Source organism: Tupaia chinensis, unplaced genomic scaffold, assembly GCF_000334495.1.
Source record: "Tupaia chinensis unplaced genomic scaffold, TupChi_1.0 Scaffold148192_1, whole genome shotgun sequence".
Lineage (NCBI taxonomy): Eukaryota > Metazoa > Chordata > Mammalia > Scandentia > Tupaiidae > Tupaia > Tupaia belangeri.
In genome coordinates, this window is record NW_006208042.1 from 38,363 (window position 1) to 58,189 (window position 19,827).

At 37.2% G+C, this 19,827-nt stretch overlaps 1 protein-coding gene across 1 annotated transcript; it reads left to right on the plus strand.

Moving 5' to 3' along the window:
* Positions 1–431: 431 nt before the first annotated feature.
* MS4A2 (membrane spanning 4-domains A2) lies at positions 432–9,828 on the plus strand. The gene is made up of 8 exons (XM_006170202.2): positions 432–533; positions 1,488–1,630; positions 2,634–2,748; positions 3,233–3,364; positions 6,338–6,394; positions 7,639–7,794; positions 8,150–8,248; positions 9,691–9,828. The coding sequence occupies exons 2-8, from the start codon at positions 1,569–1,571 to the stop codon at positions 9,787–9,789; spliced, it is 720 nt and encodes a 239-aa protein (XP_006170264.1). The 5' UTR covers positions 432–533; positions 1,488–1,568; the 3' UTR covers positions 9,790–9,828.
* Positions 9,829–19,827: the final 9,999 nt, after the last annotated feature.

Below are 19,827 nucleotides of genomic sequence, written 5' to 3' on the forward strand. Positions count from 1 at the left end.
CAATTTCACTGAGGAAGAGGCAAACAGATGAAAATTTCTGCAGCTATCATTTTAAGTCTGGGCCCAAATTTTACATTGACTGAGAATTCCTTCCCTGAATTCTACACATCCGATATTAGGCAGAATTATGATCCCCGCCCCCCATGTATTCCAGCATCCTGTAACTTCTAACATATTGGGTAATGTTATATCACCCAATGTTTGTTGTATTCTGCCAGACTGTAAGCTAGACAGGGTTAGACACCATGGTGTTCATCTGTGTCTTCTCAGTGAAAAGACCAGCACCTAGCATGAAATAGTAAGTCTTTTTTTTTCGGATAAAGGTATAAATGGTTAAGGCTTATTTCTTAATTCCAATAACATATTCAATGGTTATGTATATTATATATCCGATAACATAAAACGAGTAATACATTTTTGTTATGAAAGATATGTCAATATATCTCTTGGTATCTCCTGTTTATAGAAATGTCTTCATCTCCCAGGAGGAGAAATTTTATCCCATTCCAGAAAAACAACACTGGTGATTAGAGGTACAGTTTATAGTATCTTGCAGTTAATTAAAGAGACACTTAATTATGTCTGGAACTAAAGTCCGGTAAAAGAGATTCAAGCTTTCTGTGACTCTTACCTGTATTCATTTTGCTATGACCTAGTTAGTTATACTTTAGAATAAACACATTTGTTCAGCTCTAACCTGAATTTAGCATACTGCTCAGTCCAGGGCTATTTAGATTTGCTTGTGGAATTTATTATTAAATTTATTCTCCTCGGTGTTTTCGTTATCCTTTTCTTGCCATTACAAGAATTCAACAGCAAATGTCAGTTGAATGTTTTAACAAACAATGGAGTCCTTAGTGTAAAAACTTAGGTTTCATACCCTTTCAAGGCATAGTTTATATCAGCTAGAACACTGCCTGTCATGTGTCTGAGACTATCAGCTGCAGAGTCATATAAACAATGTTCAAGAGGCAGGAAGAGAGAGAAAGAGAATCTGTTATATTTTGAAGTCAGGAATGGATCATTTAGAGTCTAAGACACACTCATTAGCACAAACAGTGCATCAGCCTTGGGTCTATAGGTAAAGCCTTAAACACATAAGTCTACTACAGGTAAGTCAGGCTTTTTGAAGGTGCATTTGGAGGATTTCTGACATAGAAATGTCTGAACTAGGACACAAGTAGAGGAAGCTCCAGGGTAGAGATACATCTCTGTGTTCTATAGTTCTTTCTTATCTTCTCAACTCCCACTAAAACTCACAGGTTCTATAAATCCTGCAGGTCTCAGGCAGAATTATGTTCTAGTACTCTCAAATTTTCTCCTTTTATACTAGTCCCTACTCTGGAGCCCTCTTAATTTTGTTATTCATTACCACATTAAAAAAAAAAGTGTTGATCTTAATCATTGGAGAAGCTTATCTGACAAATGACTTGTGTATGAAGATAATTATCAGTGCATGAATCAACCCACTTTAACTGTCTCTCCAGAGTACACCGTGAGAGGAAGTCCACCGAGTCTCACTGTAACAGCATTCTTCAGTCCCGGATAGCACTGTTAATGAAAAAAAGATGGAAATGGAAAATCAGAGCAGAGCAGACCTTGCTCTCCCGAACCCAGAAGAATCCTCCAGGTGGGTACAGGCTATTGTTTCTTTTCTCAGTCATGTAGTTGGCCAAAGAAAGTCATAGTGCTGGACAGATGCCAGTTCATGGATTCATCCAGCTTAATTAATATATTGGGTATAAGGAAGCTTTCTGCTTCTTATTCTCTCTGGTGGAGAAGATTCTCAGCTTGTAAATTGAGAATAACACAGTTTATTTATTTTATTTTTTATTTGTTGTTTTAGGTTTTTGTCATAGGGTACATGTGCTTACCGGAGAGAGAGAGAAAGAGAGTTAGTGTGAAGGAAAGTGAGAAATCACCCCTCAGGGGGGATGGCCATGCCGCAATCCCTTCTCCATTCTCCTCCTGGGCTTTTGGACACACACAGACATGCATCTGGTGTGATTTTCAAGCCACTGGTTTTCTGACACTAGAAGCTTTTATTCTGGTGGATGACAGGAGAGTTTTTACTACCTATATGGACTTCTTGCTTTTGAGTCTAATGTGTGCAATGGGTCAAAAACTTTACAAAATAATTTCTGTTATGGTTGGCCTTTGTGAACATCAAGCTGTAGCATTCTCTCTGAAGATGAGACTAGAAAAAGAGATTCAACTAACCTTTTTAAACCACTCCTTTAAAGTCCTCTGTGCATTTGCAGTTAGGTATGCCATTGATAAAAATATCTACATTTCTATGTTAAAAAGTCTGTAAAATGCATACATGAACATGATTTTGTTTTAAGTTTTACTTTCAACTCTAGATTAATGGGAAATAAATTGACAGGAATTGGGTTAAGAGCAAGAATACTTGGCATCATTATTTTCCGTTGTTTCAGCTAATTGCTTGGATATTGTTCAAGTTGTCTTGGTCATTTACTTAGACTCTGATTTTTACTTTGTCATTCCAGTGAAGATTTCAATTTCAGGATTGTTTTGAAAAAATAAATATGACTCATTTTTCTGTCAGTTGAGGACTTTTCACAGGCAATTAAAGAGTTTCTTCATAACTGCATTTTGGTTACATTTCACAGTGTGCCAAAAACTGAGCTCTCAGAAGTAACTCTTCATGATTTGAAATCCACCTCAAAGTCCTCACCAAAGCATACGTGGCTGACATTTTTGAAGAAAGAATTGGAGTTTCTAGGGGTAAGCCTCCTCAAACCTAGACTAGAGTAGGAGTTGGTTCTGAGAAAGATTATTTAGTTGTATCAAATTTTTTCTCTCTGCGTTTTCTCATGTGAAGTGAAACTTTCTCTAAAAATTGTGGTAGACCAAGAGTTGACACCAGCTGTGTCCTTTTGGGAGGAGAGAAGCATTTCCTTATAAATACTATAGATTTCTAGGCCAAGAATGACAAGAGGTTCATAATCTCTGTCATTACTTAGATGGAAAGAACAATTAATGATGTCCTCTGGACAGTACACATAAAGACACATGACAAACGTGTCCATCCTCTGGGTATTAGGGATTGTTTGTACAATGCTCTTACAGTGACTGGGGTACTGGATCACTTCTCAGGATAGTGTAAGATACTAGGACAATGTCTCATATGTGACCTCAGTTGTAAGAAAATATATACAGTCTTGGGGAAAATATATCCTAATTTTATAAAACCTATGTTTTTCTATAGGTGACGCAAATTCTCATTGGCTTCCTATGTCTTTGTTTTGGATTAATTGTCTGCATCATCATCAATATTTCAGACTTTGAAGAATTTTTTTCATCATTTAATGCAGGCTACCCATTCTGGGGAGCATTATTTGTGAGTATATACCTATAATCACTTCTGAAATAACACTGAACATAGATTTTTCTTTTATTCAGATCTAATCAATTGTTTATCTCCAATATTAATATTTATAGGGACCAGCAGATGGCAAAATGGTTATGTCACTCACTGGACTCCCACGTAGTCAACCACAGTTTGAGTCCCAGATCCAGCACCTTAAAACTCATTCTGGGCACCCATGCATGTGTGCCCAAAATCCCAAGAGGAGAATGGAAGAAAAGGAATTTGTGGCATGGCCATTCCCCCCCGGAGTGTGTGTGTGTGTGATTTCTTCTTTTCTGTCTATCTGGTGAGCACATGAGCTCTATAGCAAAAAATCTCTCTTAAAAAAGAGTGTATTTATAATTCTTTAAATATATATTTGTAGTTTACAAACACTTTTTTCATAAATGTGCTCATTAAAAATAACAAAGAACTCTTACTATAGTTAACTGTAGGTTGAATATTTGCCGTCATTTTATCAGATGAGAAACCTGAGATTAATAAAAGTTAAATGGCAAGAGGCATTAAATGTCAAGGGACATTTAGCTAATAGAAATTGAACCTGAACTTTTAGAATCCATTTCTAGGAAAAAACACCTATAATATTTATCAGTACAGTTACATGATAAATATATGTAATTGTAGCTGTCAATTAAAATAATAATGATGATAAAGTTTATGTTTATGAAAGGAGGGAAAAGAAATTGCTGAGGTGAGAAGAACAAGGTCAACAGGTGTTTTGGTGTACTTCTATTTTGCCCTAGAAACTATTTTATGTGCTTTCTCATTGTATCACCTTTAATCGTTGTACTGTTGGGGAAATAGATAGCTGAACAAGAGCACAAGGATTTATAGCTGTATTGTTGTATAACTGACATAACAATAAATTGCACATATTTAAGGTATACAATTTGATAAACTTTGCCATATATGTATACACACACACACACAAAATCACATCAACATATTGAATGCATCTCTCATATTTAAAGGTTTCCTCGTGCTTTTTTTAAAAATTATTTTTTGGGGTTTGACAGGTAGTGTGGTGGTTAAGGCATTGGACTCCCACATGGCAGACCATAGTTCTGAACCCCGAACTTGGTGGCTTGCTTTCTCATTACTTCCTCTCTCTCTCTATTTGTCCCTGGTCAAATCAAATAGTAATAATAATAATTAAAAATAAAATAATCCTTTAAAAATTACTTTATTAATTAATTTTTTAGGTTTTTACCACAGGGCATGTGAGCTAGAGAAAGAGAGACACAGAGAGAGGACTGTGGCCATGCCACAATCTCTTTTCCTCCATTCTCTTCTTAGGATTTTGGCATGCATGTACATGTGCCAGAATGAAGTTAAAGCCTCTGGGTCCAGGACTTACACCCAGTCTGCCATGTTGGAGTCTAGCACCTTAACCACCACTCCACTTGATTCCTCCCTTGAGCTTTCTTTGTAACCCCTTCATCACTCTCTCCACTACTTGTCTTCCCATCCCTAAGAGTTGCTTTCTGTAACTATAAATTTACTTGCATTTTCTAACAGCTTTATACACACGGAATCGTATAGCATGTTCTCTTTACTGGTTACTATCCTTTGTTCTATGTAACAATTTTGAGATTGTCTATGTTGTTTCTTATATCAGTATTTTATTCATAAGGATATACACAAACTGAAAATATTGCCTTGGGTTGGCACTAAATATTTAATATTTGGATCACTTGTTCAGAATTCTTCTTGAATCCCAACCATATTTCATTTTAAACTTCTCTTTACTGTCCTTTCAAGCCCAACACTTAAATAATCAGATGTCTTTTAACCCATCATGTAATAAATTTTTTAAGAGTTTGTTTTAAGGCCAACCCCACTGCCTAGTGTTTAAGGGAAGTCATAGCCCACCTGGCTGATTATGGTTCGGCCTGGCTTTGGTGGCTTGAGAAATGTGCTGGGTTCATCTACATGAGTGCCTCAAATACCAACAGGCTAGAAAAGTGGAGAAGAAGGGATTGTGGCATGACCACGGCCACTGGGGATACTTTCTCCCTCTTCCTGTCACATGCATGCACCCTCTGGCCGTTAGAGAAAAGAAAAAAGAAGAGAGAGAGATAGAGAAAGAGAGAGAGATTGTTTTAAATTCATGCTGTTGACTCTGTTTTTACTAAATCTTTCATCAGATATATAATTTCATTTCTTTTGTGTATGTGTGGTTTACAGAGAGATTTTTTGCTATAGAACATATGTGCTGGCTGAAGAGACAGAGAGATAGAAAGTGAGAAATCACCCCTCCCAGAGGGGTTGGCCACACTGTAATTCCTTCTCCTCCATTCTCCTCTTGGGATTTTTGGGCACACACACATATGCGCCAGGCATGAGCTTTAAGTCGTTGGGTCCAGGACTCGAACTGCCGTGGATTTTGTAGGAGTCCAACGACATAACCATTACACCATCTGCTGGTCCAAGGTATATTTTCATAATCACTGTATGTCTATTGGATGTATGTCACACTCAAAATATATACCACAAAGGTCCTTTCTTGCCTAACAAAGCTGAATGTCCAACACAGAAGGTGCATATATTGTACAAACAAATAATTTAAATAAAATGAGAGCAGTGATTTCACAGTCATGTGCCAGGTGCTGCTGGAACTTGCTTCTCCATGAGTGGCCTGACTCAGATGACCAGGGTCAGCCTCACCTGGAAGCCTGATAAAATGAAGAATCTCAAGTCACATTCTCAGGTCCCAGAAGAATCTGCATTTTAACAAAACCCTCAGGTGATATGTGCACACATTTAATTTTGAGAAGCACTCTATAGGAACTAATAATAATACTGGGCTCCCAGGAGACATCAATAGATAACTTTATCAAGTACCCTTAATTTTACCTATATTTGGAGAATGGAGGTGAAAGGAACACATTAAAGAACATAACATAGACTTACCATGCTTTTTTCTCCCCTCCCTTTTGAAAGTTTGCTACTTCTGGACTTTTATCAATTATATCGGAAAAGAAAAACACAAAATATCTGGTGAGTTGCAATTCTGTCTTTGTCTTTGACAAGGTAAGCAAACATGGAAGTTTGGGAGTCTTGAGGGAGACATATCTTCATTTCCTATAATATTAATAAATGCAGTTATGTAATGTTAAAACTTTTTGATAATATGCATGAATAAGTCACTACGCAGTATATTCTGGATGGGAAATCACATTTTGTATGCTGTGATGATGCTTAGAGTAAGAATGTAAGTTAAGTTACCAAAAAAAAAAAAAAGTTTCAGAAAAAAATAAAAATCCATTTGATGACCGCAGTAAGATATATAGCCCCAGCTAGGTGCTACTTTATAGGATGCCTAAAGTTAGAATTGTGTTCATGGAAATGTATATATCAGCTGTGTTTGCTATGAAAATATTTAGATTAATTAAGATCTTTAGTAATTCAATAAAAACTGGGGGGAAACAGTATAGAAAGTAAACATAGATACCAGAGACAGTGTGGGAGAAGAGTGGGAGATGGCAGAGGGTAAGAGATAGGGAGTCAAGGATGGGGGGAAAAAAGCAAAACATACAGGAAACAAGAAATGGAAAATTATTTGTTGACAATAACATGTATGTTGATGTGCTTGATTGAGACAATATATAGTGTACTCTGGATTAAAAAAAAAACATATTTTTTATAACCGAAGTTGGACATAATCATTAGGAACAGAAATTGTATCATGTAACATTCAATGACGTTTAATTGTCTTAATACTTGTTTAAAAAATGTCTCCACACAGGCATTGTTCTTCTAGTGATAATTACTATAATTGTAATTATTGTTAAAATTCTTCAGATTGAAGAATTTGAGATTAAAATTGTGAACTTAAAAATGTGGCCTGGATTTTCTGGAACATTTTCTCCCAAAACTATTTCTCCATGTGTTAATATTTGAATTTCCAAAGCTCACATTTTACACTTACAAGTAGTACAAGCAGTGATAATTACAATAATATATCGAGTATATTATTGATTTCCAGTTAAGGAAATTATTGGTGGTGAGAACACATTTATCTGTATGGCTCCTGAATGCAGTCCCAGCAAGAAATTAATGCTATGCTTATTAAACAATGGGTACATTTTCAAGATTTGCCTTTTAAAACTAAATTTGGAATAATGCAGACTTTACTGGATGAATCTTCCCCTGAAGTGCAGATAGGTTTACTGAATGCACTGGCAGATGGAGGCCCGGACTAAGTGTGTGTGTGTGTGTGTTTGTCTGTTTTTGGTCACCAGGCAAGAGGAAGCCTGGGAGCAAACACAGTCAGCAGCATAGCAGCAGTCGCAGGCATTATCATCCTGATCACCAACCTGAAGAACATCTCGGTTTATATCGACAATTGCTATGAATTTTATGAGGCAAATTACTGCTTCATGGCTTCTTTTTCCACTGTATGTATTTCTCATGGGAAGGCTAAGATTCTGGGTCTTAATCTAAGCAACGATTCCTTTCTCCTTTACCATGAACACAATCCTTTTTCATGACGTCCATCACACAATAGAGTGTTCTGGGGTTTTGTGGATTTGGGTAGTTCAGAGAGAGGCCCACTACCCCCTCTCCCCAGTGAAATTGATGAAGACTGGCATTATGTGCCACAAGGAACCAGCTCCTGGCTTTCTCATGTGTGTGTGTCACTTTAGAACAATAAATCATATTGGAGGAGAGTAAAATAAGAGTTGCTATGAGGGAACTTTGGGGGCAACTCCCATGTGACTCTAATTGTCTCTTTGGGGTTTTGTTCAAAAGGAAATCATGGCAATGATGCTGTTTCTCACCATTCTGGGGTTTTGCAGTGCCATGTCAGTCATAATCTACAGCGTTGGAGAAGAAATCAAAAGGAATAAGGTAGGTTGGGCCTGATACTAAAGCCCAAATGACAGATTGAAGAATTTGAGCTTAAAATTGTGAACTTAAACATGTGGCCTGGATTTTCTGGAACATTTTCTCCCAAAACTATTTCTCCATGTTTTCTTATTTGAGTTTCCAAATCTCATGTTTTAAGTTACATTTTACACTTACAAGTAGCACAAATGTGTTGTATATCCCATAGACTGAGTTAGGAAAATCGGCTCTTGATAATGTTAGAAAATGCAGATGGCTCAAAGTGTGTTGAGCCTGAAAATGAAGGTACTGTCAGCATGTGATGAGACTACTCAGGTGTCTGTTCTTATTTTCTGTCCTAGAGTTGCTTCTTTACGTTTGTTTCTGCTCTTTTACCTTAGTCTTAACTTTTCCCTTCCCACTTGTTCTATAGCCTCGGTTTTCTTCCCTTCTTAATTTATAAATACCAGTTGTGCTTTCACTTGCTCTGCACATCCTTTGCACCTTTAATAGGAATCACCAGTTTTGCGTATTCAGATCTGACAAATGCAACATGCTCTCTCCATTTGTCTACTTTCCTGAAGCATTCAAGTCTGACCTTTTTAATTTGCCAGAGGGTACCTTTGCTAGAGAGAGAGAGAGAGAGAGAGAGAGAGAGAGGGAGGGAGGGAGCGCGACACACAGAGAAAGCAAGGACTCCTGATGGGGTGCAGTGACACTGAAATCCCTTCTCCTCCATCTCCTCCTCCTCTTCAAGACTTTGAGTGCACACATGCACACACACACACACACACACACACACACACACACATGATTTGAAACTCGCATGCCTTTCAAGCCACTAGGTCTGGGACTGAAATGGTGAAGTCAGTCATGTGGGATCCAGTTGACTTACTCACCAGGCCATTGGCTGGCCCCAATCACCTTTTCTTTTAAAAGCTTATTTTATTCAAGATAGAGAGAATGTGCACATGTATGAGAGAGAGAGAGAAAGAGAGAGAGAGAGAGAGAGAGATCTGGACAGGATCTTATCACACAGCAATCCCCTTTCCTCACCCTTCTAGTTCTTTAGGATCTTGAGCATGCATGCACATGCCTAGCATGTTTTCAGGCTGACCGAGGATGCTGGGTTGCAGTTGTCTATGTAGCTTCCAGTCCTGCAGTTCAGTTTGCTACAGACCACACCACCAGGGTGAGGGGAACCTGGCTGCCTTTTCTGATCACCTTCCTCCAAAGATAAATAATACAGCAAATATACAAAAGTTCAGACTTGGAATAATCTCACTTCACTTGTCATCAATTGGCATGATATCTTGACTAGCCAATCTGGTTTGGTTTTCTGGAGATGGAAGGAATAATTAGAGTGTAATGAGATAGGACATAAGGAAATGGATAAGCCCCTTGACAAGCTCTGTAGTAATAGAAAATTCTCAGTGACTCATATGGAATGGTTTTTCCCTTATCAGGTTCCAGATGAACGCCTTTATGAGGAATTAAATATATATTCACCAATTTACAGTGAATTAGAAGACAGACCAGAAGTGCCTCCTCCAAGTAATTTGTAAGAATCATGTGTCCAGAACATTCTGATTCTTAATAAAGGGTCCAGGAAAACAAAGTCTTTGTTTAAAGGATTATTGGGAAAATTTCTGTTCTCTCCACAATTTATAATTTGGTATTAGATTTTTTTCTACAAATGGCAATTATTTTGACTTTATTATTTCTGTTTACCCAAACAACCCCTCCATTTCTATATATTATATATTGTTGTTTTTGTTGTTTTGTTTTATGATCTCACATCTATTCCCTCTGGAAAGTCAATACAAAATTGATAAGCCTTTACTGTGTATATATAAATGTGCAAATAGGGAGTATAAGAAATACGGCTGAAAATTGAGTTAAACTTTGAGAGCATGATAATATTTGGTTCTTAGTTTTTAGTGTCCATTATAGCTACATGATATGCACTTACCCATACCCACACTTCTACATACACAACTTACACTGTATATAACTTTTTACAAGAAAATATTGTATGCCCAAGAATAATAACACATTTCTGTAAAGATGCAACACTTTATAAAAATCTGCATGTTGCATATTTGACAGGTAGATGTTAATTTCCCTAGACTATAGAAGTGATTACAATAAGCATGCAAGTGGGTAAGGGACTTGGTATGTTTTATTTAACTTTAGAACTTGAAGTTTTCTATTTTCATTTCTCAGAAATAAAAAAAAATTTTTTTTTGAGAGGTTTCTGCTATAGGGTGCGTGCGCTTGCCAGAAAGACAGAGAGAGACAGAGAGACAAAAAGTGAGAAATCACCCCCCCAGGGGAGATGGCCATGCCACAATCCCTTCTCCTCCCTTTTCCTCTTGGGATCTTGGGCACACACGCACATGCACCTAGTGTGATTCTAAGCCGCTGGTCTGGGACTCGAACTGTGGTCAACTATATGGGAGTCCAGTGATGTAGCCATTACACCATCTGCTGGTCCCTAAAATTTTACTTACCCAAATTTGACAGCAGAATAAAAAATATACCCAGTCACTGCGTAGCTTGCTAAATTGCCTAATTTTAAAAAAGAGACTTTTGCTATAGGGCATGTGAACTTGCTGGAGAGACAGAGAGACAAAAATCAAGAAATAACCCTCCCCAGGAGGATGGTCATACTGCAATCCCTTCTCCTCCATTCTCCTCTCAGGATTTTGGACATGCACACAAGTGTGCCCATTGTGAGTTTCAAGCCACCAGATCCGAGACTCAAACTCTGGTCAGCCATGTGAGAGTCCAGTTTAAACCACTATGCCATCTCCTGGCACTGTGTCTCTATTCTTGACCATCCATAGGTATTATTCACATCACTTCAATGGCGTATATATTCATATCCAGACTCCTAAACCTGTCCTGGTAACATCTCTAGAGGTAGACCTAGTTGGTCTTTACAATATATAGTATATTATACCCTCTCTGCTCCCCTAGAACAGTATATGAAACCTATTTTATTTATAAATATTGATACCTAATTTTGAACCTGAAATTAGGGAATATTGTCTTAAAAATACAATTTCCCAAGTAATTTCCATTGTAGGAGGTCTGAACACTGTCTGAACTTCTCAGGAGGCTTTGATAATATTCACTTTGACCCTATTTCCAGTTGGAGAAAGTGGGTTTGGGACCCTGAGAGAGATCAGGGATGGTTATTATAGTAGCATTCACACAGAATATTTCTAGAGTTTTTCTTTTTTCTTTTAAAATTTATTTACATTTAATAATGTCTTTAGGGTATACATTTCTTTTTCCAACATAAATACCATGCATGTCAGTCAAGACAAAGATATTACTATATACATTACTATATGCATTATCATCAGCAAATAGCTTCTCATTTTTTGTCAATTAAGCATACTTTTAACAGTTTTTTCCTTCCTCTTTCCCCTCCCTCCCTTCCATACTATTTTTTTTTTTTTTTTTACATTTTATTGATTCACAAAATATCTTAAACTAGAAGTATGGACAAAAGTAGAATCTAGTGACAAGTGCACTGTAATTTTCTTCTAAAACATTTTGTTTCCTCTCCTTTCCCCCTTTTACTAAAGAGAGATAGAAACTAACTTATTTGCAAAAAAAAAAAAAAAAATAGGTTAATCTCAATTTGGTCTGTTATCTGCACAAATCCCCATAAGAATTCAATTTCTGATGCGAGGTAACAGATACTATTGTATTATTAAACTTGAGGCAAATAACCATTCTGCCACAAAATAAGAATCTCACAAATATTTTTTCAATTGCAAAGGGGTCTGGAAGGGAGCAAAGTTTGTTTCAATTAAAAAAATTCTTTTTTTTAACAAATTGCTGATCCTATCAACAACTCAAAAGAAAACAAAAAATCCTGAAATCTGGAAGACAAAGCATAGAAGAAAATCACTGATGTTTTAGAAAAGTCATAGAATTCTATTTCACCAGTTCAGTTTTATGGAATCTCTCTTTTGTTGAATTTGCAGTGTTACTGTGGTCTGAGCTTTCCGTTAACATTCAACATTATTATTGGTATTTCAGAACTTGTCCCTACCATCAGATTGACCTTTGCTTTGACCATTTTTTGTTCTCTTGTCTGTCTTTAGTTTTCCTGGTATAGTACTCCCTTCAGAACTTCTTGAAGAGATGATCTGGTGTTGGTAAATTCTTTCAGGTTTCGTTTATCTGAGAATTTTTTATCTTTCCTCTCATATGAAGGATAGTCTTGCAGGATATAGTATTTTTAATTGAAATTGTTAGAAATATATATTAGAAGATGATATTGTCTTAGTCCTAAACAGGCAGAAAAGTTGATGGAGAGAGGCTATAGCGAAAACACTATCAGATGAGTTTTAGGAAACCTTTAGAAACATGTCAACTTTCTACAGCACTGAGAAAGTGAGAAAGTGCCCCTCTGCATGGGGCATGGTCATGCCATAATCCCCATTTCTAAGAGTCTCATGTAGACTAATTGGTGATCCTCATTCTGCCTAGCTTAAATCTATCCCTAGGACCAAGACCTTGCAGAAGCCAGGCCGCCCAAAAATGTTATGTAAGACCCCCAAGGAACAAAACAGGAAATAAGCTGTTCTATTTGGGCCGCTTTTATGTAGAGCTTAGCGTCAGAGCCAAGAATTGCCCTTGGTGTACTCTGTTTCTAATGCTTATTACCGATTGAAGCTTGGTGTTGTAGACCAGAGAAAGCCAAATGTACCTCTAGTCAATCACGCAGGACACCCTACTACAAGGCCCACCCACAGCTTCCCCATTCCAACAGCTTCCAGTCAGGGCATACCTAAGGTACTCTATTTTTCCCACTATAAAGCTGCCCTACACCTCTGAGTCTTTGCCAAAATGCGATGATGGTGGCTGGCTCTTTTGCTTTAGAAAGCTCTAAATAAATTGATTTGAGTGATCTTTGTTTATTTTCACGTAATTTGTCCATTTCATTCTTGAGTTAGACAAATCGTAAAATTGACTGACAAGTCAAGAAAATATAGTTAGGGTCTGATTCCCTGGTGAAAAACCAGGACCAAAAGCAACAGTATAAAACTCATGGAGGAGGGTGAATGGGAGAATATCAAGGTGAAAAAGAAAGAAGTAAAACATTTAAGAAACACAAAAATGGAAAATGATCTATTAATGGTAATATGTATGGTAATATCTTCGACCAAACCAATATACAGTGTATTCAGAGTGGGAGAATTATTTTGGTATATTGTAATGATACACAGTGATTAAATATAAAAAAGAAATTAAAAATAGATTTGAGACCAATATTTTTAATTAATTAATTTTAAAGAATCTGTATGGAATTTTATTATTATTTTTTAATTATTATTTTTATTACATTTAGTCACTGTGCATTTTTACAGCATACAAAAAGAATTTCCCCAGCATTAAAAAAAAAAGCAACACAGTTGATGGACACAAAAATGGAAAATTATCTGTTGATGATAACCTGTTCAATCATATCTTCAAATGGAATAATATCAATTTTTTCAAGAAATTAAAAATAGATTTGAGACCAAAAATTTTAATTAATTAATTTTAAAGAATCTGTATGGAATTTTATTATTATTTTTTAATTATTATTTTTATTACATTTAGTCACTGTGCATTTTTACAGCATACAAAAAGAATTTCCCCAGCATTAAAAAAAAAAGCAACACAGTTGATGGACACAAAAATGGAAAATTATCTGTTGATGATAACCTGTTCAATCATATCTTCAAATGGAATAATATCAATTTTTTCAAATTACTTTTTATTACTAAGCAATTAAGTAGAATTTGCTTGTGGTTGCTGAATATCAGAGTGAAACCACAAGATGTACTGTGGGAAACCCCTCCCTGCCATCTGATCTTCACTTTGTGGAAGTCCCTCATTGCCTAACCGACTGGGTTTCTAGTGAATGGATTTTCATCATGACATGGGAGTTGTTAGAACATAATTTTATTTCAGTTGGTGGTTCCCTAAGAAAGATACAGAATTCTAAACTTTTTTTTTATTAGTTTTGTTATTGTGATATCTTCAATACAGACCATAGATCTTAAGTAACTCCATTTGTTGGGAAAAGTGGCATATCTGTTCATGGTAAATTGGATTGCTAACTTAATTTGCCCATATTTAATATTGTTCACAAAGGGTCTAGACAAAAAGTTGACTGTATATTTATATTACTAAGTATTAATATTATTTATATTTCATATTGTCTAAGGATTTGAGAAAAGTTAACAATTGGTTCCTATTTATAATACAGGTAATTATACAAGAGAAAATGCCATACATTTCAAATTAATAAACAGATTATAATGAAAGAGAGATAAAAAAGTAGTAACAAAAAACTTATTAACTCCAGGTCTCAGGTTTCAATAGCTTCTTGATTTCATCTGCCCACTATTGGCCCAGAAAGCAAATTATGGTAAACCCTCCCCCTTTTCATTTTATTATGAGAGAAAGTGTATTTTGGTTACAGAGTTAAGTCATTCCTAAATTGTTTTGGTTGGTTTCACAGTTAACCCCCTTTCTGCTATCTAATCTTCACTCAGTCACCAGAGTATCGTATACTGGAAGAGAGGGAATGTCCAGACCTTTTGAAAGCTGATATTTATACCAGAGGATTTAAAACACCATTATAGTTCCTAATAACCTGGGAACAGTTAGATGCTAGGTGATAAATGGGTTTTGGGCCAAGTTCATCTCATTCTGAGTCCAATGAATCACTGATTCTCCCTGATTTCTTTTCTCCAGTCCATGACTGGGACGCCATGATGGCAGAAGAATGCTCACACTGGTTTCTTATTCCTTTTTTCATGGAATAAGCTGTTATGGTAGGAATAATGAAGCTGAAGCTTCTTAAACCACCCAGTCTTTGAGTCAAGTATTAAATCCTGACAAAATGGTAAATTAATGACACCCTCAAATTCCTAAGTGATGCAGAATATGACTGTCCCTATTATAGGCCAATTTAAATAAGTAATTTGTCTCCTGCAGAAAGTATAATAGATGGGTTGCGTTGTATGAAAATAGACTGCCATCAGTGGTATGCTGGTAAACTGTCTGGAAAAAATACCCTCTTAATTGTAACATTTCCTGTTATCTGTGGTATGAAAACTTCCATAATAGTTAGTTTCTCGGTACTATCTTTTTTTTTTTTTGAGAGGCGTTTTTTTTTTTTTTGCCACAGGGCGCATGCGCTTGCCAGAAAGACAGAGAGAGACAGAGAGACAGAAAGTGAGAAATCACCCCCCTGGGGGGTGACCACACCGCAATCCCTTTTCCTCCATTCTCCTCTTGGGATCTTGGGCACGCATGCACACGTGCCCGGCGTGAGTTTAAGCCATTGAGTCTGGGATTTGAACCACATCCGACTACATGGGAGTCCAGCAACATAGCCATTACACTAACTGCTGGTACCTCTAGGTACTATCTTGATGTCACTGAATGTGTCATGTTGAAGAAATGCATGTTATATGCTCTTGTGAGTTGGTATATACAATTTCCAGTTCACCACGGAAAGAAGTAGCAGTAATTGCAGCTGCTGTATCAGATATTTTTATCTTCTCAAAGAGATCATGACAGACCCTAGCAGTTAACAGGTGGTCATTTATCAGTAGAATGCATTCTTATCAAGTCTTCAGGAAGGGAGATCAGAGCAGTTCGCATTCATTGGACTGTTGGTAGTACATACTCATGGTCTTACCCAGCCTCTAGTAACTGTCCTGCTCCCTGTCACAATATAGTCCTCAAATATCTTCATTATTTGGTCATTCTGCATAGTATTATATCAATCTATGGTTTCATGTTAATCATATTTGGGCAGCAGAAATAAAGTGGCCAGTACTCAGGACTTATTGGCAAGATAGTTGCATGATTGAATGTAGGTGAGAGAGAAAGCCAAACATGTTTCAGGGACCTGCATATCTGTGAAATTTCAGAGATTCCAGTGTCCTAAGACATGCTGAGACATTCACCAGTAAGATAATGATCAGACTATTTTCCCCTTGAGAACCTCACCTATGAGATAGAGGCACAGTATTTTATATACGTCTTTGGATCTGAAGGACAAGACATACAGGTTGCACCACAGCAACACAGACTCTATGGCAGATTTAGCCTGTGATTTTGCCTTGAAACTGGGGACTATAGCAAATTTCATGTTGCTATAGGTATCCTTCACAGATAAGAAAATGCTATTGAGTTTCCAACAACTCCTACATGGGGATTTGCTCTTAAGATCCCTAAGAATCTGAGGCAAGACCATGGCCTCTATAACAAAGAACTATTCACCTTTTGAAAAGCAACTTCTGCCATGCTTTTACATCTTTTTAGAGACTGTTCACCTTAAAATAAGATACTGAGTGACTATGAAGCAATAACTATCTAAAATAAGCTTAGAATTATCAGCTGTAGCAAGTCATAAATGCAGGTGGATATAACAGTGATCCATTGGACCTAGAAAATAATACATTTAGAATTTTGCCATGCTGAAGGGCAAAAGTAAGCTTTCTAAACATATGGCTCAACTCTTACTGTCTACTTCTTTGCTCACCTCTATAGCCTCATTATAGTTTTTCTATGGCATTTGCCAAAGGGAAGACCAGTTCATTGTTCAACCTTCATGTGTTGGTAAGATCTGAAAATGGACTGTTTCTGCACTGATGCCCTAGACAGATGTGTTCCTGAAAGGGAGTGATTAAGGACAAATGGGAAGAGATGATCAGTGTGCTGGGTTATCTAAATTGGCTTGGAATTAAAAGTGGACGTAAGCAAACATACACACAACTGTAGGCAATGGTTTGGTTAATGCCTTGGCAGATAGTTTAGGTATCTAGAAAGGACAAAGCTAGAAATATGCAACAAAGACACCTGAGAAAGAAGCAAGTGGATTGACATGAGAACACAGACACAAACTGTGTGGTTCTTTGTGTCTCACCTCAATACCCAGTAGAGATCAGAGGAGACACTGACTTTAATGTGGCTAATATTGCCAATTTACTCCCTAACCACTTAACTGTGAAAATAGGAACAGTTCTGAGGTTGTAGGGATGAAGATGTGTGTATGTGTGTGTGTGTGTGTGTGTATGTGTATCTCCACACTCATTTTATATTCTCATTTATTTATTTGTTTTTAAGAGGTAAGGAGAGAAAAATGAGAACAAGAGAGAAGTATTTTTTTGATGGGGTAGATCTTGCATTTGACACCCTCTGCCTCAGTATCACCATAATCTAGGTGTCTCAGTTTGCTTCTGTGTTGCCAACAGAAATACCTGTGACAGGGTAATTTATAAATAATAAGAGATCGATTCAGTGTTTGGAAAGTCCAAAGGTGTGGGACTGGCATCAGGCCAGGATTATAGGTGAGTCTTACCTCACCTGGTATGTTCATACTGGTCCAGAATCTTAACCCAAACCTTTCGCATGACCCCAGTCTGGCACAGCAGCACCCTATAACTTATGCCTACATGGTCAGGCCTAGTTATGTATGTATTTATTTTTATTTCATCAGCTATTACATGTTATTATTAGGTTGTCAGAAAAGTCATGATGAATTTTTGCATAGAAAAATATGGAAAATGTATGTCATGACTTTTCTGACAACCCATCAAAGAGACCTTAATTATTTGAAGTGTGAACCATAAGAATTTTATCTTCTGGAAACATTGATAATTAGCCAATTATAACTATTATTATTTTAGCACAATCAGATTGCTGTTATAACAAAGAAGGAAGATTGTTGGATGTGTGTAGCAAGTGGAAAAAGAACTGAAATGCATTACGGCCTATAAAACCATATGTGTCTCGAAAATTATAGAGAAGTGAAATGTGACACTCTAAGGAAAGAAGGGAGGAAGTGATAAAGGGAGGGAGGAACAGGAAGAAAACAGACATGGCTTGCCAAGATACTATTTTATTATAACTTTCCTACTTACCTAATATCTACAAAAGGAGGGAAAATGAAAAGAAACGGAGAAGGAAGAAGACAAAGAAAAGCCACTATTTATTTTGTGTTGATCATAAATCATATGTGAGCACCGGACATTTCTGTTATACCTGAGACATTAAAACTTTACTGTCCGTGATTTTGCCTGATATTTGTCTCTAATTTGAAGTATGTGAAAGAGAATTCCATACTTGTAGAAGCTCAACTGTGCTGCTGATTTTCAAAGATCTGTAATTTCCTGAATGTTTACATTCTTCTCTGCAAGACAAAAGGAACAACTGGAGGTACCTGTTGCTTTCCCACTTTAACAGACTCTACTCAAGAAAACAGCTGTGGCTCATTTTCTACATCTACTTATTTTTCTACCAATTTTCTGGTAAAATGTCAGTTCTAAGACACAGGCAATGCTTTCTCTATATTCCAGATCATGTGTGACTCTGTATAAAGGGAGAGCTCAAAATAAAAAATAAAATTTTAAGCTAAAAAGAAAGAAAGAAAAAGAAACGTGATACTCCACAAGGCAATCCTGAATGGGTAGGTTCCCGGATCAAGTACACGGAGACCTCCCTGAGCGTGCCAGGCACATGCGTGCCCACGAACTGGAGCTGGCTGAAAGCTGGAGGTGAATTGTGGCACTGAGACTCTGTGGGAGGGGCTGTCTTTGTCTCTCTCTTGCTCATGGACGAAATAAACTTAAAAAAATTACAAAGGTAAAATCAAATGATCTTCTACCATTGCATTTAGAAGTGTGGTTAAATCTGATCCAACCTAGTCATCTGTGATGAGTAAGAAAGTAGAAAAACATCTTTTACAAACCCAGCCCAAACGATAACAAGTCATGTGAAGGAAAACGAGGAGGAAATGGGTCCCTTGTCATAAGGCTTGACAATATGAGTCCACTCTCTAACAAACATACTTATCATAATCAACTTTAGAACTTGTGATTAATTTTTGTAATTTCAGAAATCATCACCAAAACCTTAATTTGTGGAAGTGTGGATATGCATCCAGAGAGTATGGTACTTGTAACCTCTAAGTGAGACAAATGTGGATGCAGGAGGGAGACATCGTAAACGGGGAAATAAGTTTGAGTGTGCATGTGTGTGTGCTTATACATGTGCAAAAATTTAAGAAGGGCTTCTGGAAAATGACAAATCATTGAAGCTTCTGCACATTAGCATTTTTTTTTCTTTTTTTGGAGAGGTTTTTGCTATAGGGAGTGTGCGCTTGCCAGAGAGACAGAGAGAGACAGGGAGACAGAAAGAGAAATCACGTCCCAGGAGGGATGGCCACGCTGCAATCCCCTCTCCTCCATTCTCCTCTGGGGACCTTGGGTATGCACACATATGCACTCGGCGTGAGTTTAAGCCACCGGGTCCAGGACTTGAACCGTGGCCGACTATGTGGGAGTCCAGTGACATAGCCATTACGCCAACTGCTGGTCCCCACATTAGCATTTAAGATAGTGATTATCAGGATCAGCAGTTATCGTATTGGCTATGTCGCTGGACTCCCACGTAGTCAACCACGGTTCGAGTCTTGGACCCGGTGACTTAAAACTCACGCTGGGTCTGTGTGCGTGTGCGTGCGTGCCCAAGATCCCGAGAGGAGAATGGAGGAGGAGGGATTGTGGCGTGGT